Source organism: Phalacrocorax carbo, chromosome 1 (assembly GCF_963921805.1).
Source record: "Phalacrocorax carbo chromosome 1, bPhaCar2.1, whole genome shotgun sequence".
NCBI lineage: Eukaryota > Metazoa > Chordata > Aves > Suliformes > Phalacrocoracidae > Phalacrocorax > Phalacrocorax carbo.
In genome coordinates this window covers 16,293,050-16,320,248 of record NC_087513.1, presented here as the reverse complement: position 1 = coordinate 16,320,248, position 27,199 = coordinate 16,293,050, and the positions used below count along the sequence as shown (strand labels likewise).

The 27,199-nt window shown below is 38.7% G+C and overlaps 1 protein-coding gene across 1 annotated transcript in view; it reads left to right on the top strand.

Annotated features, from left to right (window-relative positions):
* Positions 1–27,199, top strand: part of COG5 (component of oligomeric golgi complex 5) — a 203,215-nt gene that overhangs the window by 16,121 nt on the left and 159,895 nt on the right. Inside the window, exon 6 of the mRNA XM_064444939.1 lies at positions 1,404–1,524. Coding sequence (XP_064301009.1) covers positions 1,404–1,524 — 121 coding nt within the window. The remainder of the gene's footprint in view (positions 1–1,403; positions 1,525–27,199) is intronic.

Sequence of the window (27,199 nt, the reverse complement as noted above, 5' to 3'; positions counted from 1 at the left end):
TGATTTGCCTCAGTGGGTTTTTTCTAACTTTTCCTTTTTGTTCTGTCTAGATGTTTAATGAAATTAAACTATAAATATTTGTGTTTTGATTGCTTTATTGCATAACGAAGAGACTGACAAGTCATGCAGTCCACTGAATATTGGTTGAAATGACTTGCTTGTGTATGTTTTCATATGTGTACTTTAACATTAGTTTTCAAGACATTAACTTGAGTCTAAAAAAGGGGTTAAAGTCTGTCAGATACTAAGTATTTTTTAAAGTAATTTTAATTTAATTTTGACATCCATAAGGTAAATATTTCAGCAGACTTTCTCAGGGGAAATTACCTCAGAACAACTGTGTCTTACTCATTCCAAATTTCTCATTTACCTCTCATGTTAATCTGATTGCAGATGTTGGACTGTATCTGTGACTGAACTGAAAGCCACATACTTTTTTACCTTCTCCTGAATGGCATTTCTGAGTTGTGGTTTATATGTTACCCACTCTAGAATGGGTACCCTAGTGGGTACTCCTAGCCCCACTGACCCAATCCTGCCTTAGAGGAACTCTACACTTGGTATAACTCTTACTGTTTCTCTGTCTCTATTATTTACTGTGTTAGAAGGAGAAAACCTGTTTCAAGACCTGAGTTTAGTGAAAAATTATGAAACTCTTATGTTTGATTCAGATGTCAGCAATGCCTTTTTTCTAAAATGGTTCTAACAAAAACATACATGAATATGTGTCCTGAAAATTTACATGTGCATCCATCTTCTTAATTTTTAGCCAAGAATGCAGCATATTTTAATAAACTTATGAAATAACGTGAATTAACAGTTGGCTGAATGAAGATGACTGGCCTCTGAAAGTTTTGCTGAAAATGAGATTTTCAGCATATATGGGATGTATGTGTAGCACATGTAGAATATATTCCCCCCATAAGAGTCAATATCTGTACTAACAACTTAGCCCTTAAGTTTTCTTGTCCTCTGAAGTAAGTGCTGCCATTTTGGATCAATGTTTGATTGGCAAGGCCAATTTCTTAATTTTACTAAAGCTTACAGAGGGGAGGAATATTAAGGAGAGATGCACAATGTAAAATAAAGCTCACTTCTAGTTAGAAATAGAACATGTCTCTGTTGTAGGGTTCTGAGTTTCCTTTTTTTTTTTTAACTAGTAATGATGGCATTAATCTCAGTAGCCCTGTGAATGTAATTACCAGCTTTTGAAAGTATTGGTCTATATTGCATAAAATCACATTAAAAAGTCCTGGAAAAGGGGATTTCAGTGTTCTAGAGTTCTTTGGTTTTATTCACATTCATATTTCCTTTTTTGGTTAAAATATTTCCATATTTGAAGACTAGTATTATGTGATCATAATGTACTGATAATACCTCCTAATGCTACGATTTCTCTGCAGGCTGCCTGTGACTTGCTGCGGAGGATAATACGCATCTTGTATCTCAGTAAGAGACTTCAAGGACAATTGCAAGGAGGAAGCAGAGAGATAACAAAAGCTGCCCAGAGTCTCAATGAACTTGGTGAGTCCTTCTCAGTTACTTTTAGAGGCGTTTTTAGCTTGTGCTTGTATGACTCACACTAGTGTTTGACTTAAAAAAAAAAAACAACCAAACCCCCAAAACTTTTCACTGTGTTTCTTGCTGTGTGTTTCATTATTTGAATTGAGATATGGTATGGACAGAACTCATTAGTATCTTCATTATTTTTATGTGATTTCTGTAGATAAAGGTATTTAAGAACATGAAAATTTTGTGATAACTTATGTTCTTTTGGGCAACATTTTTTTTTTTTTAAAGCAATTTCTTACTGGTATGTGTTTGTATAAAACGTCTTCAGAGGCAGCAGATTAATATTTAGCTTTTGGAAGACGTGGCACTACAGTAAGGCATAGTTTGAATTACAGTTTACATCCTAAAAGAAAATTATTGGCACTGTGACCTTTTTGAAAGCCATATGTGATACGAAATACAGATACCTAACCTAATTCAGATACTGGAAGCATTCTGCTGCAGTAGTAACTAATTTACCCTGTATTGTAGTGGCTTCTAGGAATAATGATGAAATTGTTCTCATGAAGCTCATGTTACGTTGCTAGATTGTTTTCTGTATTTGAGCTAGCTTGCGTACTTCCACGCTGTGCTGCAGGATACAGTGAGAAACATCCCATTAGTCTTGGAGATCAGTTGGTGGTGTTGTATGTGGTATCTTGCCAGCTGTTTCTCCTTTGGTTTAATGGTATTCAAATTTCAGCTTCCAAAAATGGGTTGTGGGAGGGCCAAACTATCAAACATTCAGAATCATCCTGACATTTATTGTGCATATTTGTCACTACTGCTCTTTTTATACTGTGTAATCAGAAAATTATTAGACAATGACTTAGCCTTACAATTAGCAGATGCCGTGTTGCAAATGGAAAGTTTTTATGTTTGTTTAGTATATCAGTTTGGCTGAAGCACTTAAGCAATTGTGGCGTTCTAAGCTAGATTATTTTTTCTAATTCTCTGTTTTTTCTAATTTTTTATTTTCTTTCTGTTTTGGTCTCCCCTCACATCTTAAGAATATATAAAGTAATACTGCCTTTTAACTACCTGAATTAGAAGTCTTGTGGAATTAATCTGAATGCTAGATCCTTTTCAAATAATTGGTACAACTTAATGGCAAAGTCTGAGATGTTTATGTTGTGTAGTTGTTAGGATTTCTTTCTTTTAAAGATAATGCCTTTTATTGCTCTCGTTCCTCTTTTTTTTCTTTCGCATTTTAAAAAAGAGCTTCCACTTTCTTCTGTTAAAGTGTCACAGTCCTTTGGGTTTCTTTTTTTCAAACATATGGTCTTTTCCTGAAGCTTAGAAAATCCTGAGTAATTATTATTATTAAAGATGGAGGGAAATGTGTCCCCTTAGGAAGCCCTTTTGAGTTTCATCCTACAGTCCATAGAGGGAGAGCCAAGGCTTGTGGTCCTTAATTTAGTCTTTAATTAATCCTTAATTCTGGATGGTTTATGGCCAGGTAAAATCCCTTGTCTACTGTCATTTCTTTCTCCCTCTTTCCCTGGTATCTCTTTGTTTCTTCTCTCTTACCGCTCCATCTGCATCCCTCATCTTTTGACTGTCTGTTCTGTGTAATCCTCTGCTGCTCACTTTGGCTGCTCTGAATTCTTACTGCCTCCCAGCTGGCTGTGATGCCCAGCACCCAGGTGGATGAGAACACCCTGATGAGGAGTGGCCAGTGGGATGGACTGGAGATGTCTGTCCTGTGTGGTGAGGTGATGGGTCGCTGGCTGTGGGGTAGCTGTGCTCAGAGGGGAGGGAAGTGCGCAGTGGCGGGAGTCAGCATGTTTCAGGGTACTGCAGTGGGAGTCAGTGGGAAGGTGGTCTGTTGCAGGGAGGCTGGATTTTGGGGTATGGCTGGGGAAGCACGGTGCTGTGCTTGTGGCCTTGGAAAGCACTGGGATGTGTGGGAGATCTGTAGGGTGGAGGTGGTGGTGGCATGGAGCAGGAGAGCCGTGAGGCTGTGGCGACTTAGGGTGAGGTTGTGGAAATGCTGTGCTTCAGAAAGATAGGAAATGCAGTGTAGTGCTCTCTGGCGTCAGGAGGGTGGGGAGCATGGGGAACAGACGCTGAGCATTGGTTATTTGGGGGTGAGGTACAAAAACTTTAGGAGGGCTTGGGAAGTACTACAACATCTGATGGTAGTAAATAGGTGGTAGATGAGAGTGGTGTGAAAGCCTGGTACTGGGTAGGGAGCTCTGCATCACAGCAGCTTGCTTTTGAATTGGGGATCATGGCAAAGATCAACAGTAATTTGTGGTGTTATCAGGTATTTCTGAATACCCCTTTCGGCTCTCATTCAGGCAAAAATTCTTCCCATTGTTTGGTACCTTTCTGCTGTACGTGTGGTGCAGTATAATTTCTGCTTTGTTGAAATCAGCAGCACTGTGGTATTACCATGAAAGCTTTGTAATTTCTATGGTATAATATACCTTTTATTGCTTATATGTTATTCTGGGCAGAATCTTGGGTTAACTGGCCATTTATTTCTATGTACCATTTATACTCTGTGTGTGTATTTTCTCAGCAAATCTATGTTAGTAGTTCACTTACAGCTTTTACTTAGATGTGTCTTGAAGTTTATTTTGCAGTGATGGGAAAAGATGTGATAAAAATGTAAAATCCTGTAATTAGATAGTAATATGGGTTAATCAGAGGAACTACAAGAAGAAACAATTGCTTTTACTGAGAAGGGTGGGGTTTTTTTTTTGGACACTCTTAAGTTGCTAGTAGTCTGCAGATCTCAGCTTCAGTAGGTGATGTTAGGAACTTTACTCTGAAAGCATTTGGTAATATTTTCACTGAGATCTCTACTTTAAGCCAAAGTAAATCTAAAATTCCTCTGTGTTGGACTTTCACAACCTTTGAACTTAACTTACCACTTTGGCACAGAAAGAAGAAAAGCTTAATTCCCTGTGTAATTTTTAGATATTAAATGTGATTGATATGTATATATGTGTATGTGTGTTATATAAAACCTCCAAACTTTCTTCTGCAATTCCTCCACCTCCCAAGACACTTCTTTGAGTTCTCTAGCAAAGTAGAAACAGAGCTGGGATACTCCTTTGAATAAGCTATTAGCTGCTTCTCTAGTGACAATTCTTTGCATTATACAGTCCAATTCAGGGTAGGTAAAGCAAGTGGCATATTCAAATGTCACACAGTGCCGTGAATTACATGCTATGACTATCCTTCTTGGTGATATTTTAGTACAAATATTCTATAAAGTGAAAAAGAAACATTCCTAATCAAGTTTAAACCATAGAATGCGACAAGAAAATTGTACACTATATGCAGTTCCCTTTCACAGAAGAAATTCTGCAGGTATTAAAAAATCTGTTATCTTCTGTGTTGGTATGCAGAAATTACTGTCAGTAACAGTGGCCGGTAACTGATCAGATGAAGATGAAAAAATGCTTAGTTGTGCAGCAAATGACTAGCTTGACTGTGGACAGGTTGTTAATTCCATCTGTCAGTTAGAGCTAGCTCTGGACAACAAAGGATTTATATCTTGTGCTTGTTAAATACCTATAACTGATGTGATCATTATTCATATAAATGTCTAGGCTTCTTTTAATTATAATAAACTCCTAGTCTCTCTATATGGTTATATTATAATTTATTTCACAGCAAGTGAATTTATTTGCTTGAATGACCTTGTGAGCATATAGTGTTTGTAGTCAGGCTCTCACAGCAGCCATGATTTTGCTCTTTTTTAAACTCAGAGTTAGTCTGTGACCAAGCTGTCCAGCCATAAAATGAAGGAGAAGGAGTCTGCTGAAATACTGTTTTGGGTGTCATCAATATAGAGGTTGCTCCAGGACTATACTACCTTCCATGTAACTTATGAGACGAGAGGATGGGGGAAGATAGGACTATGACCTTACTTTAAAGGTAGAAATCAAATCATAGAATATCCTGAGTTCGAAGGGACCCACAAGGATCATCAAGTCCATCTCCTGTCCCTGCACAGGACAACCCTGAAATTCACACCATTTGTCTGAAAAAATAATTCTAGAGAATTCTAGAGAATAATTCTAAATAATAATTCTAAATAATTCTAGAGAAAAGGCAAAATATTGACAGTTAAGGAAGTCTAGCTAAAATGGGGAAAACCCTGCATATGTACTGTGTTCTTTGTGAAGAGGGAGCAAAGCTTACACATGGCAGTTATTTAGCCTTAACATGACAATAGAAGATTTAAGGGAAATTCAAAGAAATAAAGCTCAATTTTGGTGATAAAGAAGTGTAGCTTGGATGGAGGAAACTGAAATTAGTGAGGATATGCATGATACTGGGTGGAATATGATTTGAAAGAATTTCTTTGGCTATGCCTGAAAGGCCTCTTTGTAGCTGGCATAATGTTGTTGTTGGTAGCCTTGTCTTCTAAAATGCTTTCCAGAACTAGTGACAACTGCACAAAGGTGACAGTGATCTTGGGCCTAAAAAATTCCCTTGTGGAGGCTAGAAAAAATTGGACGTAGCACCTTTCTAAGGTAAACAACTTGTGTAATGATATCATTTAAACAAGAAAAAGCCTGGATATAGCCAACACATGTATTAGGATAAAAATTAGAGGAAATGGGAGTTAGAAGATGACCTCATCTGCCTGCCTTAATGGAGACTGCATGGTAGAACCTTGTCTTGTCCAGTATTGAGGTTTCTCTGTTTCAATCTGCTTTTCTAGTATTCCTACTACATGTAGTATGCTGGAGTTTCCACTGAAAGGGAACACCATTGTAAAGATTGTGAGGTTATTTATAGTATTACATCTCTTGTCACCCAACTTGTGTCATACAGTAATACAAAATAATGCTTGATAGCAGGAGAGAGTTAAACTTATTTCTGAAAATTCACTGTTTCTTTTTACACTTAGTTCATGTACTTATGTGTTGTAGTAATGTCACATGGTCTGTGTTTTCCCCGTCTTTGAAATAGCTTATGACATTAAATAGAGAAAAGTCTTTCCAAATATCTTAAACTTAAGGAGTCTTTTTTTTTCTTCTTTTTCTCTGTTGCTGTTAAAACACGGACCTATTCCATGGAAAGGAGAGTGTATTCCTTTGTGTGCATATCTATGTATGTTTATGTCTATAAAACAAATACATTCGGATGAATATATATATTGTTTATATCTCAACTGCTTTTCAGAGTAATCTCATCATTCTTAATGGTTATCTCTGGGAAGTCCTGGGGAGAGAGATGAGATTCCAGAAGATGGGAGAACTTGCTTTGTTGAAATTTAACTCGCTGGCTCCTATTTTATTTAGTCAACTCAGACTAACTTGACTTCCTTAAGCAAAGAAGCTCTAGAGCGAATAAACTTGCAGGAGTCTAGAATATAAAAGTGCTATTAAATAGTAGGTCACATAGATTTATCAAGAATTAATCCTGTTTCACCAACCCCATTTTCTTTGTTGGCAGTATAACAGGTCTTAGAACTAGAGAGATCAATGATTGGCTTGTAGTTTGATTATATAGGGCTCTTGACACCCTGTCACACTAGCAGGATCAGCAATATAATCCAGATGAAAGTGTTGTGCAGTGAATGCAGAAGTTTTCAGAAAGCCATACCCCAAAAGTCATCATCAGTTGTTCACTGCTGCCCGGCAATGTATCTAGTGGAGTTTTGTTGAAATGTGTTCTGCAGCTGGCTTGTGTTTTCATTAATGATTTGAGTGATGTAATATGGTATATCCTTATTAAATTTATGAGTAATAATCAAGCAGAGAAGAATGGAAAGTATGTTGGGAAACAGGATTAGAATGAAGAATATACTTAGCAAATTGGAGATACATCTTGGCTGAACTGATTTCATTTCTCTTCCAGACAAGTGCAAAGTCCTAGCAATAAGTAGTTCTAGTTAACAGCAGGAATAGGAGAAATGACTGTGTTTCACTCAGACAGTTCCACAGAGAGGCTTGTAGTTCCTCACGAACTGAGTGCAAGCCACTTGTTTATTTGTTTTGTAGCAGCGTGACATTGTCGGCAATGAAATTTGTGCTGATCCCTATAGGGGTATTGTGTGGAAGGCACTTGAAACAGATCTTTTGTTCATGCTTCGGCTTGGAGTATCAAGTCCCTTTTGAGGCACCTCATTCAAGGAAGATGCAGGTTAATTGGAGAAGGTCCTAAGTACAGTAATAATGATGGCTGAAGGTCTTGAGGATGGGCAGTGGTTGGAGGAGCAGAAAGTGTGGGGCTCTGGTTTGGAGAGGAGGGGTCTGAAAGGCAGAGTAACATTCTTCAGATAAATACAAGATTTTCAAATGGGAAGGGAGTAAATGGATCTCCATATCCACTGTGATCAAAAGAGTAAGTAATGGGCCTGAAATGAAGCAAAGAAAATTTTTATCTAAAATGTTAGGAAAGGTTTCTGCCAGTAATGGTGGTTTCAGGGGAGCTTTGAAGTCAGTATTTGAAGCTTTTTTTAAAAGCAGTTTAGACAAAGCGTGTATCAGGAATAGTTTAGATACAGAAGTAAGACTGAGTAAGCTGACTTGCTACCAGTCCTTGTTTCTCTCAGAGATGCTCCCCCTCAACTCTTGTTTTAGAAAATGTATTATAGGGAAGCTTTGGTTTTGATTTTTGGTGGTAGTTGTTTTTTTTTAATTGGACTGCTTCATGTAAAATTTGCTTCCCACAGTTTGGTTTGTTGGGCACTGTGCCCAGATACGTCCTGGAATATTAGGATAGTGTGACTGGAAAATTCATGCCATCACTTTAGTTCAGCCTCTTCTTATCATTCCTTCAGATGAAACAGCAGATAAATCTCCTCAAAGACCTTCAGCTCATCCCTCTGACACAATTACTTCTCTTCTGGTTACTCACTATGTGACTGACATTCAGGTTAACTTCACACAGTTCATCATGTTACTGGAGCTGCAAAAACTGACCCTCAAAACTGTTATGTCAGTATTCTCTAGGGGAATGCAGTGAGCAGAAGGAAGGTGGTACTGCCTATGTGAATGTAAATGTTTTGCATCTTATTTGCCAGGAAAGAAGGCAAGCTATCCACTTCTGAGTGACCCAGCTGTTTTTAAGAAAGATGTTAATTTACTCCTGTTAAGTTTTTAATGATAGAATCATAGAATAGTTTGGGTTGGAAGGGACCTCTAAAGGTCTTCTAGTCCAACCCCCCTGCAATGAGCAGGGACACCTCCAACTAGATCAGGTTGCTCAGAGCCCCGTCCAACCTGACCTTGACTGTCTCCAGGAATGGGGCATCTACCGCCTCTCTGGGCAACCTGTGCCAGTGTTTCACCACCCTCGCTGTAGAAAATGTCTTCCTTATATCTAGTCTGAATCTACGCTCTTTTAGTTTAAAACCATGACCCCTTGTCCTGTCACAACAGGCCCTGCTAAAAAGCCTGTCCTATTTCTTATAAGCTCTCTTTAAGTATTGAAAGCCCACAATAAGTTCTCCCTGCAGCCTTCTTTTCTCCAGGCTGAACAACCCCAACTCTCTCAGCTTGTCCTCGTAGGAGAGGTGCTCTGTCCCTCAGATCATTTTTGTGGCCTCATCTGGACCCACTCCAACAGGTCCATGTCTTTCCTGTGCTGGGGGCTCCAGAGCTGGCACAGCCCTGCAGGTGGGGTCTCACCAGAGCAGAGGGACAGAATCACCTCCCTCGACCTGCTGGCCATGGTTATAATTTGGGAACGCTGATGAATATTGTTTTGTGTTTATCAAAATACTAAGCACTACTAGTCAGTATTCAGGAATAAACAGTTCTAATTTGTTGAAAACTTGAATAACTCATTTATTAGTAAGTGTTCATACTGGTTTGTTTTATGGTGATTATCTCATCCATATCTATTGCAAGTTGGAATTACCTGTTCCTGTTGTTTTCAAAGCGTACCTTATTAATTGCGTATTAAAACAGTGTTAATAATCTGACTAAACCAGAGAGACTTATTCTGAAGTGATTGCAGATCGGCTGGCTGTCCTTCAGGTTAAATACTGCTGGATAAAAACTATTTCCTTTTAATTGCTGCAGTTTTTGAAGTAACATTAAATGTGTGTTATGTATCTATGCGCAAGTATTACTAAATTTGCGATGGTAAGCTATCTGAACACCTGCCATAGATACTATGGTAGCTATCTTTCACTGCCGCCTTCTTTCCATATCATATTCAGTGATGAACTTAAATTTTTTTTTCTATTCCAAGCAAAAATTTAGAGTGTACGATTGCCAAGCCAGATCTTGTGTTGAATCAAGCTGCAATTAAAGTGAAGGAGGACTTGGTTACTGTCATGTCAGCGAGGTCTTTCACTGATAGTACACAGAGCAGATAGATTTGTTGATATTAATATTGTTGTGTGCAGTTTCTCATAAGAATCAACACAAATCAATCTGGAGGGAAAAGTTGCTTTCATGGTACTTTTGCTTAAGGGTTTAGATGCAGTACAATTTACTGCCTTGTGCAAGACCTACTGTCCTCTAAAATAATACAGCATATGTCTGTGTAGCACAATGCACTGTTCTGTAGGGGTAAGTGAACAGATTTGATTAATAGAAATTACACGGCCATGCTAGCACGATGCTTTGCCTGGGGTAATTAGTCCTGCTGAGAATAACTGTATTACTGGCTCAGAGCCATCTACATTATTTTTAAATGTCACTGCTTCGGGAGGTACATCTGCATCCATAGTAAGTGCAAATATCTTGCTAAAACATTTTTCTTCTGTCCCTGGTGGTGTTACAAGTAACTGCCAGACCTTCACTGAAATTGTTTGGGCTAAAATGTACTATGCCTTTCTGTTGCGTGTAATCTCCATGTTCTTCAATTTCATGTTGCTTCTTTCAATTGAGATGAGGAGTTGTTTTGTTTTTGCTTTGTTCGTACTGAGGCTTTGTTACCATAAGATGGAAGATTTTGCAAAAAGTTGTTGCGCAAATTTTATTTGTAGTATTCCAGGCCAAAAAAACCTCTCTGGTGGGAAGGTCAAGCAGGCATACAAATAATTAAAAAGCCTTAATATTTGTGGCTTCAAAACAGAGTCTTGAACTGTTTGGAAATGGAAAACTCATTTTTATATAAAAGTTTATTTTTTCCAAAATCAGACTTACAAAAAATTTTAAAAATAATGAAGTTCCTCACAAACCTGAAGCCAGTGTCACATGTGAAATATATATAGAACACACTGCCTGAACTGCTTTTCTTCTGCATCTCTGGTAAAAACTGAAAATGATGGCCTGTTGCTTCAGTTACATTGTGATTAACTGTATATGGTTAATAGTGCATTCAATCACAAAACAATTGTAAAATATATAATAAATATATATATACACCAGATATTATGATTCTCGTGGATAATACTGTTCATTCTGTGGCAGTCAGATAAATTGCAAAATAATTATTCTTTATTTTTAATGTGATAATGTGTGACTGTAAGCTAAATAGTTCTATCAACAGAGTCAACTGAAGTGGTTATTTTATATGTTGATGAAGAGTAAAAAGCATATTTGTAATGCTTCAATTTACTATGTTTAGAAAGGTTCTGGTTTTATTAGCTGATCTGTCTTTTCAAGTAAACGAGTGCCATGAAGGTTATGGATAGTTAGTGGTAACAAAAAATCCTCTTGATTACTAAGAAGACCTTGTTATTTTCTTAGTTTTGTCTCTGGCTTCATGTTTGCTGAAGTCACTGCTTCATTTATTGTAAATTAACATTAAAGGAAGAGGTATTCAAGCTTCTGCTGAGTCGTGTTATTTCATGAATTATGCTGTACAACCAAATATTTTTTGTAATGAGTGTAGAAGCTAGTCCTTGTCCTCCTTGGTAGTTGCTATATCACCCACTTACTTCTTTCTCTGTTTCAATTATGCATACAGCAATCTTGTTCTAGGCCATCTTATTTTATTTTATGTCATCTTTACTTTTTATGCAGAGTTAAGGAGCTTCTGTGGATATTAATTTATTTCTTGTTGGCTTTTGAAATAAAGGAAGAAAAATCTTAATAGTATGTAAAAGTTCATTAACTTGACCTATTCACTTTAAGATACTGAATTAATGTGTATGTAACAAAATGACTTGCAAAACTTGGTACAATTTTTCATTAGTAAGAGGCTAATAGTGTAAGACCTCTTTATCCTCTTTCAGCAAAGCAGACAGAACATACAGATTTTGCCATCAAATTGTGTTTTGCTGTGAATAGGATTCCTAGCTTGGAAACCCTATGTTAGACAAAGCATTTTATGTAAATAGTTGGTATGTTTTACTTAATCTCTGGCATGCATTCTTTTTCTAACCATTTTCAATAGAAGAGTCTTAAGTAATTACAGGCACATGAGAGAAAAGACTGAGTTTGAATTGATACAAGAAAAAAATATCCTGCTGGAATTTTGTTTTTCAACATAACCTTTATATTAGTAGGGCTTGAAGTTACATTTCTGCAGGTTTTTAAAGTTTGGTTTCTGTTAATGTAGCTTCATTATAGTTCTGATCACTTGAAATGTAATTTTCTTTATGCATACAGCTCTAGAAAATGAATCCAGGTAAAATTGTAATAGCGGGTTTTCTCGATGTCTAGTTTCCTTTAAATGGCCATAAATATGTTTCTAATTTGCCATATTGAGTGAAGTATGATACTGTTTTTTCATGTTAATATTAAGCTGATTTCTGGTTTTGATTGGATTAGCCTTTTAGCTATAACTACTCAAAGAATTTGATTTTGCTGTATCATTAAGCATTTGGTAATTTTAGTCTCAAGTATATAGACCTTGTCAGAGGGCTGTATATCAGATATTTTAAAGTGGATTTAGTATTCCACTTTTTATCTTGAGGTGTTAACCTGATCCTGAGAGGTATGTTATTGATGTCCCATTAGCAAGGCTGTGCCAGAAGTTAATTACAGTGTGTTCAAGTTGCCTTTGTTGTAGCACATGGAGTATTTCTAACAGCTATTGTCCTGATTCCAGGGCCATCAAAGACTATTTTCTGTCTTTTGCTCTTTCTTGCTCCCAGTTACAGATGTCCATACCTTTTGTTCCTTACATTTCTGGAAAGCTTTGCTCTTTCAACTTCATTGTCATCTGTTACTCTGAATGTGATTACTACTGTTTGATTATTAATGTAAATGATGATTATTTTTGTAATTATCTAATGTATAGAAGTGTTGTGTTTTAACCCCAGCTGGCAACTAAGCCCCCACACAGCTGCTCGCTTACTCCCCCCATAGTGGGATGGAGGAGAGAATCAGAAGTGTAAAAGTGAGAAAACCTGTGGGTTGAGATAAAGACAGTTTAATAGGTAAAGCAAAAGCCACACATGTAAGCAGAGCAAAACAAGGAATTCATTCGTTACCTCCCATTGCCAGGCAGGTGTTCAGCTGTCTCCAGGAAAGCCATCTCCACTGTTACCATCAGACGTAATGATGACTTGGGAAGAAAAATGCCATCACTCCGAAAGTGCCCCCCTTCCTTCTCCTTCCCCCAGCTCTATATTGCTGAGCATGATGTCATATGGTGTGGGAAATCCCTTTGGTTGGTTGGGGTCAGCTGTCCCAGCCATGTCCCCTCCCAGATCCTTGTGCCCCCTCAGCCCACTCGCTGGTGGGGTGGGGTGAGAAGCAGAAAAGGCCTCAACTCCGTGTAAGCCCTGCTCAGCAGTAACGAAAGCATCCCTGTGTGATTAACACTGTTTTCAGCACAAATCAAAAACACAGCTCCATACTAGCTACTATGAGGAATATTAAATCTACCCAAGCCAAAACCAGCACAAGAAGTTTTGGTCGTAGGCCAGTGTTACACTGAGCTAGGCTTCAGCAGGTACAGAGTAAAATCTGGGGCCAGACAGCTCTTGGTTTGTTTGCTTCTAAAAGTTCAGAGGACTCCATTGGGAAGGAAAGGGTAGTGGACAAGAACTAAGGGGAAGACACGGACGGACTGTTTTCTGCTAGGAGAGGAATTATTGTCAGGACAGCAGAGTAGCTGCACCAGTCATGCAGGTGTTTATACACATTCTGTTATGCATGTCAGGCACCAAGAGTGTTTGCCCTGGTAGCACATTCAGTTCTGTGTTTGAGATTAAGCCAGTACTTATTTCTTAAAAATACTGAAACTGCAGTATTTTCTGTCTGCTTTGGTAATGCGTCAGATAGTCTGGGGCTTTGAGAACCAGAGGATGTGTCTGAGGTTTGTAGTCTCACCTGGGTAAGGCTGAAACAGAGGGACTTGGGAATTTTGAAAGAGGAACTGGTTGGAAATGAACAGGAGTGGTGGAAGAGGGAGGTTATGGAAGAAGGTCTTGGTAATTACACTATCCTATCTTTTCTCATTAATGAGCTTAAATGTAAAGGCAAGGTCTCATAAGGTGGTTTTTGTCAAGGTTTTGTTTTTGTTTTGCAATTAGTGAATTTAAATGTGTGACTCTCAAATCTGAAAACTATACTTATATTCTGTTTCTGTAATTGCACATTTCCCCTCTGTTCTCTTCTCAAAATATCCCTATAGAGCAGAGAGGAATTATACTAAACCTGTTTCTGTTTTGCTGTTAAGGAACGCTTGTTCCCCGTGAGAAGGATGGTATCCCAGCTGGTAAGGGTGTCTGGACCTTGTTTTTGCTTTACCTCTTGATCATTTTAGGTGTTTGAACAGTAAGTGGTTTTGTGTTTACTAGCTAGGATGTGTCACGAGAGTGGAAATATGAAAGGATTTGGAAGAACCAGTGTTGCAGTTTAGCCGGCAACTCAGCCACACACAGCTGCTCACTTGGTCCCCCACCAGCAGGGTGGAGGAGAGAATCAGAAGGGTAAAGCTCATGGGTTGAGGTAAGAACAATTTAATAATTAAAATAAAACAATAACAGCAGCAACAATAATGGAATGGAAAGGAAAACAATGACAGAGTCACAAAGCCCAGGGCTGAGGCGAAGCAGGAATGGACAACCACAACAACCCACACATGATGCAGCCGCTCACTGCCCACTGACCCAACGCCACCAGTCCCCGAGCTGCAATCGCCCCTCTGCACATCAGCTGCCCCGGTTAATGTACTTGTCATGGCGTCACGTGGTATGGAATGAACATCCCATTGGCCAGTCGGGGTCAGCTGTCCCAGCCGTGGCCCTGCCCCTCCCGGCCTCCTGCCCATGTGGCAGAGCATGGGAAGTTGGAAAGGTCCCTGACTACTGCAGGCGCTACACTGACAAGAATCAACTCTTTCTCAACCAAAACCAGCACATTCTCTAACCCTTATTCTGTACCATTTACACCATGCCCAGGTCCCATACCATCCAATACAACCTCACCAACCACCACTCCTCCCCTTCCCATCCTTTGACATAATACACAGGCATCATTCCCTTAGTTTATGGACCTTCCCTGTAAAGTGTCCATAAAAATGTCCATTGAGTTCACCCAGTCCATGACTCTGGGCTCCATCTGTCATATCAGTCTTTCAGGGCAGGAGAGGTGGTGTGTGTGGTATTGGGTTGCTGCATACCAAGTCAGTCTTTGGTCCATCACTGCTGCACTTTGCTTGTTTCATCAAAGTTAGTCTTCCGTGGATTGGGAGATTTGTACTATAATATCATTGATATGGCATATAGTGACCACAGAAGAGATGACATACAATATTATATAGCAATTTGCATTATGCCATTCAGTTCATTGGCTGTTTTCACCCAAGACCAAACCCCCTTGAGTCACACATTGGATTTCTCCATCCTCCCGCATCACCCACCAAGTGCACCCAGGTCCTCAAGCAAAAGCAATCCCACGAATGGGTTTGCCTTTGCCTGAGGCAGGAAGAACCCAGACTGTTTTCCCCAGCATATTTTTCACATGCACTACAGGGACTCTATCCCCTTCCACAGTATGTGAGAGTTCTGACTGGGAGGGCCAACTCGGTTGGCACATCCCCTAGTGTTAACTATCCAGGTGGCTTTTGCTAAATGTGTATCCCAGTGCTTGAACGTTCCACCCCACATTGTTCTCAGCGTAGTTTTTAACAGTCCACTGTACCATTCAATTTTCCCAGAGGCTGGTGCGTGACAGGGGATGTGATACACCCACTCAATGCCATGCTCTTTGGCCCAAGTGTCTATGAGGATGTTTCGGAAACGAGTCCCGTTGTCTGACTCAGTTCTCTCTGGGGTGCCATGTCACCACAGGACTTGTTTTTCAAGACCCAGGATAGTGTTCTGGGCAGTGGCGTGGGGAACAGGATATGTTTCCAGCCAGCCAACGGTTGCTTCCACCATTGTAAGCACATGGCTCTTGCCTTGGCAGGTTTGTGGGAGTGTAATATAGTCAATTTGCCAGGCCTCCGCATATTTACATTTCAGCCATCGTCCACCATACCACATAGGCTTTACCCACTTCACTTGCTTGATTGCAGCGCATGTTTCACATTCGTGGATAGCCTGTGCAATAGCGTCCATAGTCAAGTCCACCACTTGATCACGAGCCCGTCTGTATGTTGCATCTCTTCCTTGATGGCCTGAGGTGTCATGGGCCTCATGATCCTTCTGGCTTTTTGGGTTTTAAACAGGAGGTGTCAGAAAAGTTACCACAGGCATAACTGACTTGTGGCAGCCAAGCGTTCATAGCAATGTCACTTTTTGATCCTTAGGGAGTAGGACATATCTCCTTTGAGTTGCTGGACCTCTCAGGATAGTTTCTCCACAGAAGAGACTAGTGAGGAAGAGATATTTGCTTCATAATCCCTGAGTCTATCAATCACATCCACCACTGTTTGTACCTTGTCATCTTTCCAGGCATTACTGCCAATGAGTTCCTGTGCTTCGATGGTGCGCTCCGTACAAACTTCCACCACATGGGTTGTGTGCACTGGGCTTCATCTGGATCTTTGGATGACCATTGATTGTCCAGGTCACCATAAATCACCTCAAGCGCAGCGAATTCCCTTAGATACTGGACGCCTTTCTCCATGGGTGTCCATTTTCCTAGATGATACGTAACATCTTCTTTGAAGGGATACCTTTCCTTCACTCCGGACAGGAGTTGCCTCCAGAGGCTGAGGGCTTGTGTCCCTTTTCCAACTGCTTTGTCAATGCCCCCTTCCCCATGAAGGGATCCCAGTTTTTTGGCTTCTTTTCCCTCTAATTCCAGGCTACTGGCCCCGTTATCCCAGCATCGGAGCAGCCAGGTGGCTATTTGCTCACCTAGACAACGGCCGAAATCTTTTCGCATATCTCTCAACTCACTCAAGGATAGGGATCAGGTGGTCTCTGTTTCATTTACAACTTCTTCTTCCTCTTCTCCTCATGATGCTCCTGCTTTTTCATCATCCCTTTCTAAACAAGTTGACTTCTGCTTCCAAGATTTCTTCTTGTGTATGGGGGCAACTGATACTGGCATGGGTTGATTCTCTGATTCAGCTCCAGTGCCTACTGTTGGGGTTTGAGTGGCCACAGTGCCTGTCGTTGGGGTTGGAGTGACCATGGTGCCTGTCGCTTTGTCTTTCAATCCAGAGACCTTCTTTTCCCCTTGGGAGCACTGAATACTGTTGAGCAGGGCTCGGTATGCATGGGCCAAGCCCCAGCACATTGCAGTTATCTGTGTCTCTCTGGAGTTCCCAGGGTAACAACATACATTCTCCAAATATTCTACTAGTTTTTCAGGATTCTGCACTTGTTTGGGGGTAAAGCTCCAAAACACTGGGGGTGCCCACTGCCCTAGGTATTTGCCCATGCTATCCCACATGCCCTGCCACTCGTAACTATCAAGCCTTGGGGCAGATCTCTGGGTGATATTCTTAAGTTGCTTACCCAAACCCAAACCAACATGCCCAAAAACTAACAATAAGTATATCTTAAGCACCCAAGGATGTTCAAGATACAAAAAGGTTGTTGCAAAAAAGGTAGAGACATCATAGAAGAAAGTTGCAAAGATACCATTCTGTATTTCCTCCATATAAAATCTCTCAGAGGAGGAGGTATAATTGCTAATTGCCTCAACAAGGTGGTATCCAAAGTACAGTAACAGTTTCAGCAAAAACCCCAAATACCAGATAAAGCTGAAAACGAGTGTTTGCATAACAAATCTCATAGGCAAAACATTACTAATCACAGCAGAACAGAGCAGACTCAACAAACCAACACCAATCTTTAACATGAACTGCAAAAACGAGAACCTGGTGCTGTGACCAGCAGCTGTTATTACCTCAAACCCTCTGAGCCCAACGTTGGGCACCAAAAGACGCTGTTGTGGTTTAGCTGGCAGCTCAGTCCCACACAGCCACTCACTCACTCCCCCACCGGCAGGATGGGGGAGAGAATCAGAAGGGTAACGCTCGTGGGTTGGGATAAGAACAGTTTAGTAATTAAAATAAAACAGTAACAACAACAGCAGGAACAATAATGCAATGGAGAGGAAAACAATGAGAAGCACAAAGCCTGGGCCAGGGCTGAGGGAATGAGCAACTACAACAAACAGCATGTGACACAGGCACCCACCAAACCCCCAGCAGCTGCCCCGGTTAATATACTGGTCGGTCATGGTATGGAATGAACACCCCATTGGCCAGTCGGGGTCAGCTGTCTTGGCCGTGGCCCCGCCCCTCCTGGCCTCCTGCCCACGTGGCAGAGCAGGGGAAGCTGGAAAGGTCCCTGACTACTACAAGCGCTACACTGACAAGAATTAACTCTTTCTCAGCCAAAACCAGCACAACCAGTAACATAGATAATCTTGTAGTTGTGAATGCTTGTATTTAGCCAAATACAGGGTTAGTGCACCTTCAGAGAATGTTTTTTTAATTATTTTTTAAATCACTTTCACACAGTTCTGATTGTATAACTAGTACAGGTCTTAGGGCATCTTTGAGACAGTGTTCTGTTACTGGGTAGTCACACTTTTTTAATAGAACTATATAATTAAAAGTAGAGGTGAAAGCTATGGATTTCTGTTTCCAGGTGACATACAAAACTTATTGAGACCAGAAGATATCTGCAAGCTCTGTCTGCCTTTGAATATAGTAATTTGTTGTGTACTGACTTTAAATGTCTGTTAGTTTAAAAAAAATTGTGCGAACTAAAGATGAGAAAAGAATTTAAAGGACTTACTTTTGGCTGAGAGAGAAGGGAAGAGGGAAAGAGGTTAGCTGTATATCTCTGAAAGATTATTTTTTTGTGTCTTGTAAATTATCAATACATCGTAGGGAGAAAGAAGAGCTGGCAAGAGTTTGAAAAGAATTTGTAATATCTTTTACATATTATATAAACAAAGGAAAACGTATTTACTCATAGCTGTCTGTGTATGTTCATGAAGAGAAAGGCAAGCTGCATTACCTAATTTAAAATAATATGTGACTACGGGGATATTGACAGAAATATCACCTCTTAATTGAGTGATGGTGTATTCTCGCTGTATTTCATTAGGTATAAAAGTTTAAGCAAATAGTTAAGAGCTAGGACTCAGAGTACCTATTATAAACAAACAAGTCAGTGACACTAATTCAGTTGTATAGAGTTTGACACCATTTACAGCTAAAATGACGCATCTGAAAGAGCATGGTACTAGTCGTCTGTTCTGCTTTCAGGAGGTTCTACAGGGAAATGGCAATTCTGTGTTTCAGGCAGGTCTGCATATGCACTGTCTGAAGCTCTGGCAGGAATTGGCATTTATAACTTTCTCTGTCCTCTTCCTTTCCTGAGCATTTACGTACTTGGAAATTCAATAGTAAGCTGCAGGCTAGTTCTTCCCGAACCAGAGTAATGATCTCTAAGGTGATCAAACTCAATTTTGGTTTGAGTTCAATGGGTAATCACTTCCCCATGGGAAGGTGTGGAGAAATGTCATGTGTATTTTTCATATGGGAGGTGGCTGAGGGTATCTGGGAGGATGTGTGCTTCCTTTTGTTTATCTATGGCCAATGGTAAAATCAGTTGTTTAGTGGTCAAGGAAGTAACACTGAGAAGCAGTTCATAGTATTGATCTTTTTATTTCTGCTGGGACTGAAGCATTTATTAGTGCATAACCTGGTGGTTGTGCTGAATAAGAACATGGTTAGTTCAGAAATAACACTTCAGTATTGTGTCAGTGTCTGAGAAGACAGATTTTTTTTTTCTTTTTGAACAATCAGATTCAGAAATAGTCAGAGTGAGAGTGAATAGAAATTGATTAAATGGACGGGTCATTTGTGATCACCAAGAAAAAGAAGTAAGCATTTGATTAGAAAGCTCACTAGAAGATCAAATAATGGTGGTAGCAAATCATGTTTGGAAAATTTCATTAGGGGTAACAGAACAAGAAGTTACAATAGAAGTAGCTGTAAATACACATAGGTCAGAGAGCCAGCTAACACAATCCAAAAGATGTTACTTTCACAACCCACTCAATTATACCAGAAAAATGGAAGTATGTTTCTGAGATGCGTGGAAGAACAGTATTGGGAGCCTAGACTATTTGTCCACTGTGACCAGTGATAAAAAAATCACCAACTTCTAACACAGGAGTTGTCAACAAGGAGAAACATTATTCTGGATTCTCTTACAATAAATTAACTTATTGGATTTGCGTGTCACTTGTTGCCAGAGAGCAAGTCATGATGCATAGGGCAAACTGAGATTAGATGCAGTGTTTAATGTTTCATTTTGGACTTGATGATCTTAGAGGTCTTTTCCAACCTTAATGATTGTATGATTTTTGAAAGAGTTGATTTTCCAGTGCAGAGGATCTTCTGTTCGGCATTTCGGACAAATGTATTTAGACAAACTTGAAAGTTGAAAGCTTACTGAGAAGCCTGTATTAGATTGTGAAATACTGGCTTTTTGGCAATCAAGAAAGAGGACAGTCCTGGCTAAACGCCTGTTCTAATGTAGTGACAAAGCAAAGACAGCAACTATAATTGAAAAACAATGTATAAACAAAACTGATTATATTACAAGTGTATAGATATGATAAATTTAAAATATTGCAGAAAAATCCATGCTGGCAGGAGCCAGAAATACACCTGTCATGGAATAATCTTATTAATATACAGGTTTGCAGATTGTTCATAAAGATTTAGTACAGCAGGATTTTTCAGTAAATGTTCTTGCTTTATTTTTGGAGGCAAGGAAATTTGTTCTTCCATAAAGTAAGGATACCTTGTAATCCACCAATAACTAAGGAGGATGTTGTACAAACATACTAACTTCCCAGAGCCATTTGTTTGTAACCCCTTACTAGATGGGGAAGGGGAAAGACCAAGTTGTGGTGTTCCAATATTCAGGAGAAACATGGTATTTCTGTTGAAATCAGTCGTTTAGACACAAAGCTGCTGTAGAAAAATAGTAGAGAAGTTGAATTAACTTGGAACAAGAATTCAGGGCTGTAAAGCTGAATTAATGATAGTCAATTACATTTTTTATGGAAAGCACGTGTTGTCAAACAAATTTGTGTGTTTTGATTAGTTAGTTCATTAAAGAAATTTTGTAGATGCATTATAGATCTATGTGCATAATCTACAATTTAGATTACTTAAAACTCCCTTAAAGTGTTGTTCCCCTAAGTAAGTATTTAAACAAGCCATCATCTCCTCACCTCACAGTTGCTCTGCATTCTTGGCAGATAATTTTGTTACTGGGAGAGCTGGTAGTGGTAAATTTCTCTGGCTGTACCCCTCAGATTAAAGCAGTCTACTACTGGAGGAGAAGCAGCTGTGAATGGGCAGAGCACCTTGAATGTCCAACACGTACAGATAACATGCTTTTTAAATGAAAAAAAAAAAAAAAGAAAAAAAGTACGATCTCTGTTTTTACAAATACAAAAGTATGGTACTAAACTTCTGTAAAGCATTGGAATGGACTGCATCCATACTGGGATTCCTTTATTAATGTTGTTTCTGTTCTAGCATCCATGCACCTATGTCAGGCAAATCTGTACTTCTGCATTTGGTATAGGGAATTGTGCTGTACAGATAAAAACATAGTTTTGTGTATACCTGTGAATAAATTCAATTGTACATGTCACAGCAGGAGATTAAATGGGCTCTTTTTCTTGAAGATTAAGACTGTAGAGGTGCATTCATGGGGAGAAAATAAGGGGTCGCAGAAGGGCTCTGATTAGCAGACAAAGAAATGACAAAAGCTAAGGACTGCAAAATGAGGGCTGGCAAATTCAGGAGTCTGAAGTAATTGAAAATGAGATTGTGTACACAATTTTGTTGTAATTCCTCAAGTAAATACTGGTTGTTCGTATCTTAAACGTAATAACCAATTTTATCCTGTTCATTTCTAATTAAAGTGTGAGCCAGTTGAGGTTAAAAAAATCTAACCAAATAGCTGTGAAAAGAAGACTGAAGTCTAATCTTTGCTCAGGTCCTGAATGAGAGCCAGTATTCCTGTAACTGTCATTTCTGCCTTGCCTTAAAGATCAGTGAAGGTGTTGCTGTATGCAATACAAAGTAATGAGTAGTGTAGAGTAAGACACAATTCTTGCACATAGGAAACAGCTTAAAAATAGGCTGTGAGGTCACAGGAGTAGTTTTTCCTCTTTGTCTCCTGACTCAGGCATGTAATTTTCAAATATTAGTTTCATCAAGAATATTATGGACTCTTCTCAGTTATGGTTTGAAAAATAAAGTAGTGCAGTCTTTTTATTTGTTTACCATTCAGGTCCAACTTTCCATTGCTCACAGGCACCAAATCCGATTACTGACTTTGTGATCTTAAAGGTAGACCCTCTTCAGCTGTAGAACAGCATGGTTTCATTTCTCTTTTTATGTCATTTCAGGGAAAGATGTGAAGACCTAACCTCATTAAAAGAAGGAACATCCTATTATTTTGAGAACATACTGTTTCTATGGCAGATTGTGTACAATTGCAAAGATTCTGTCCCCCCGTCCCGTATGGCGAACCCCCCCCCCCCCCCCCAATTTTTAGCTGACCTAACTTGCAAACTAAAGATCTAGTAGAAACTTGAGATGTTTTGACTGAAACAAAATTGGGGCATAACAAAGTCTCAGTGACTGAATCAAAAGTTTCACACTTTTATTCCACTTCATTTAAACTGCTTCTGGAATCTGCACTGTAAGCTGTACAACTAAGGCAAGATTTGTCAGAAGCTTCTGAATACATTAATCTATTTAAAGTTGTCTTTACCTTGTGTTCATGTGCACTTTTTTTTGCTTTATGCACGTTTGATGCAACTGCGGATGAGATGTGTAGCTCAATTTCGTATTTATGGGCATATAACCTCAAATGGTCAAAATTATTAAACTTAAATGTTTGTTCCCATTTAAACATAGAAAATGAAGTGATTCAATTTGGAAATTTCTTATGATTTGATGTTTGCATGGTAACTGTTCAGAAGATGAATTTATAATTCAAGTAACACTACTGTTTTTATTACAATCAAATATACTCCCAGAAAGTCTGTTATATCTGAAAAAAACCCCCATCTCTCATGAAATACCTTACTGACTGCAGTAGCAACAAATACGTATGGTAAATCGTAATATTTTCCCTATATTGTACTCCATATTTGTGCAGGTATGTGGTAACACAAAACACAAAAATTACTTTTCCATGGAAGTTCTTTTTGGGTTAGGTATTTAGTCTGTGGAAGCCATGGTGGTTGTTACTGAACCACGTGGCTTCGTTAAAACCTTTGCTTTGCATGCAAATTCTTTTCACATCTTTTGTTTTGTTCTTTCTCATTCATTGATAGGTCTCACTAGCTGTTAGAGCTGTTAGTGGGAATAATAGATCTTCCTCATTGTTGTTTAGGTGTTTTACAACAGCAGTGCTCCCATTTGCCTCTTGTTTTGTGATGATATATACATTGCAAATAGTGTTCCTTTCCCATTTTCTTTTTCCATGTGCATGGTTTCATCACACTGGTAAATGCAACCTGGTGCACAAAGTATCACTGATATTTGTAATAATTTACTAATGTGGGAAGCTGTCATTTTTTTCTACTTCTCCCTTCTTCCTTCTCTGTTTATTTGTGACAGGGATTTATGAAAAATATCTTGAAATAAGATTTGGAAGAGAACTGGTACGGAGTAGCTGAGTAGCTATAGGTTGTCATCAGTTATCGTGCTCCCCCCCCCCCCCCCCTTGAGTTTAAATTGAGTTTAATTTGAAGTAAAATCTCACAACAGATTGTGAGAGATCCTAGTACAGTTGAAAGTAAGGCTGTGCTAATACTGCTCTGTTAATAACAGTCTGACATAGCCAGAGTGACAGATTTTACAGCAATAATGTTGTTTCAGCAGCGACATTGATTTGTTTATCAGATATAGTATCAAGTTAAACTGTTGCAAGATAGGATAGGAAGTTAGAGATCATAGCAGGGTAACAGAAACCAGAACTATATTTCTAAAAACCCAGCTTGGAAAGGAAACGAGGGCATGCTGTGTGCCAACAGCTTTGTGCCGTCAGCCTGCCCGCCTGCTTGCCTGGCTGTGCAGTGTCAGGAATCCGAATGAGGGTATAGGAATTCTTATATTCGAAGGATATAGTTCATTCAAACTATAAAAAAATTTATTTTTTAATAATTTCAGGTTCCGTAGCTACCACAGAACTTTCACTGTAAATCTCTTTTTTCATTACAACTGAATTTCTTTTCATTGTGTGAGAATTTCTTTGTAAAATAGAAGAACAGCTGATACAGAAATCTATAAAGTAAAAACACAGGAAAATATTTCTGCCATTCTGGCTCAATTTATAATAATCACTGACGTATAATTTTAGCAAAGAACATAAAGTTGTCTAATGATATTTCTCCTTCAACTTATTACTCTACAAAAATAATTAAATTGAGATAAAGAAGCAGTAATTGAAAATGTACTGTGGTAGTGAAACACGCTCAAAGCATCAAGACAAACTGAAGTTATCTGAACAATACTGATTTCAGGGAAAATTCAATAGCATTTTTAAAAAAATTTATCACTGAGAACAGACAACTAATAACATTTTCTTTTCAGGTCTGTTCTTGGAATGCATGTGTGTATGTACTTTGTACTCAGCAAAATGTATGGTTTATTGGTAGGAAAAGAAGTAGTAGAATAAAGCACGGTCTCAGTGTTCTCATCACACTCGATACAAAGATAAGTTCATCTTGGTTTTTTTTATTATAATCTAAAAAAATAAGGTGAGTATTCTTTCCACGGGAGGTGTATGTTGCCCTCCACTTTTCTGTGGCCCTGATGGCCATAGCTGCCTTACAGCGGTTCCCTCTACCTTCTGCCCTTTACCTCTTGACTTATACTCTCCACCTACTTCACATCCTCCTCCTTTTACAGTCACTAGGCATGAGTCAGTTTTGGTTTTCCTATTAGTCAGTTGTTATGTCTGGGGTTTTTTTTTCTTTTTTTTTTTCCTTTATTTTTCAGACCCCCCTGCAAAGCAAAACCCAAACCATGTGTTTAATTTTGCTTCTTGCATTGCACCAGTGTTCTATGAAGTAGAAAAATAAGGTGATTACAGAGCCAGATTCTTCTCTCCTATTGGTGTAAGACACATAACTTCAGTGATATTACAGCAGGATGTGTGAAGAGGGACTGGAATTTCACTGTTAAAAAGCTGGAAGGTTTTAAGACAGAAGCTGATTGTCCTTAGCTATACGTTGGAGGTATTTTCTTTGAACAATGGGGGAGGAAAGGGTAAGTTAGTGCATTCTATATTTTTCTTAATACTGCATTGAAGCTGTTCTGAAGAATGCTGTGTTCCCTCCTTTTAAAAGAGTTTAATGGCAATTGGTAACTTAAACACTTTCTTCAGAGGAAACAAACATATGTCTAAAATATTAATCTGTCCAAGAATTCTGATGGCTTGCACATACATTGATGTTGAAAAAGAACTATTATGTGCATTGCAATATGATATATGTAACAGTTAACAGAGCAGAAAAATTATTCCTTGTGCCCAGGTAAATGATATAGCTTGTTGAATATATTATTTCATTTAAAAAGAAAAAAAAAAGTGGTGGTGGAGAAGAGAAAGCATTTAAATATATGCATGGTGGGGCATAGTGCCTGTCAGTCCAGTTCAGAGGTAATCTTACCAAAAACCCCTCCACATGAATATAAAATAGATTCTAATGTTGAACTCCACTTTTGGTACACATGGATGTATAGTAGTTCTGTATTATGTACATGTGTGTATTTACGTAACAATGAAGGAGGAGAAGTGTATCGATCTAATGTGTATCCAGATGCATACATTTTTAATGTATTTAGAGATCACTGAAGTGATTCCTATTCTCCTGGCACTAATAAAGTAAACAGAACTTCTGACCATATAGCAGTGCCTTGTAACCTGTAAAAATTGTTACTAACCTGAAACTAGGTATCTGTGATGTATTTATATTTCTGTTTCACTGGATTGTGATGTACTAGTGTGTTAAGGTGTGCTTCTTGAATATTCTAATAGATACTGGTGCTGTACTCTGCTTTTTTGTATTTTTAGTGTGGGCTAGCCTCATTTTAGAATGTAAAATTGAATGGAAGTGCATTTGAAGTTAAAAGACAGCATAGTGAGATACCAGCTAATCCTTTAGGGACAGAGAACATGTGGAAACTGGTGGTCGTTGCTTGTGTTTCTGAGATGTATTTGCTGGAATTAGTATTTTGAGAGTCCTGTACAATTCTGCTTGCCTTAGGCTGAGTGGTGTGAAATGTAATTGAACTAATGACTCACTGTGGTGAGATCATTTTTAAGAATGTAGTGGGCTTCTTATTGTACAATACTGTGGCATATATTTGCCCTTTTTTCTCCAGTGATACTGCCCATTTTTGCATTCTGTTTTAGTCTGTCTGTCAAGCACCCACGGCACATCTTCATATCCCTCCTAAAATCTGCTTCTGTATCTGTAGGATATACGTGTTCCTTCACTAGTTAGTCTTTATTTTGGTGTTTGTGTTAAATCTGTTGTCCTTGTGGTACAGATCGTGTATGATTGTTTTATAAAGACTTCTGCATGTATATAGGATTGCAAGTATTCTTACTTGTATTACTCCTTGCTCTATGCAGAATTTTCTTCTCCAGACCTCAAAGTGTACTCCAACATGGCATAAGTCCTTTGTTTTTCTTTATTTAATGAAAGATGAAGAATAGTAAACGTAAAAATGCACTTGCTTATATTCTAAAGGCAATCAATGGCTGTGATCGACATAGCCTTTAAAACCTGATTTAATCTGACTAATTCCTAGGCTGCATTTTCTCGTTGTTGTGAAGTATTGCTTCATTGAATCTGACTTTCTAATGAATGAGCTTTTAACACTAAACATGTAGTTCTTGAGGATTTATTTAATTTTAAAAACTGAAGTCATGTTGTCAAGAGTCATTTCCAATCTGAAAGCTTTCCTTAAATGCGTATTTCAGATACGGACACAATCTAAGCTTATTCAAGTGTTGTGGTCAGTATGATTTCTTTTTTTCTTCTTTTTAAATAAATGAATAGTATTTTTGTTTTAAGAATGCTTTATTGGAAGATAAGTAATCAGTTAAATCATATTATGCTATTAACCCTAGAGATCCAACTTTCTCCTCCTTCTAGTGTTCAGAATACAGAGGATAGCTAGGAGACAAAGGAAGAAGTGTTACAAGAATTTAAAAATAATAGTTCCTTCTTAAGCACATTTCTTTACAGAAGAGCTTATTCCTGAAGGGATGTTTTTGTTATAAATTTGGAGCATATTGGATTAAAAAAGAACCCCAAACTCTTAAGTTTACTTCCGTCCTGCAATCTCT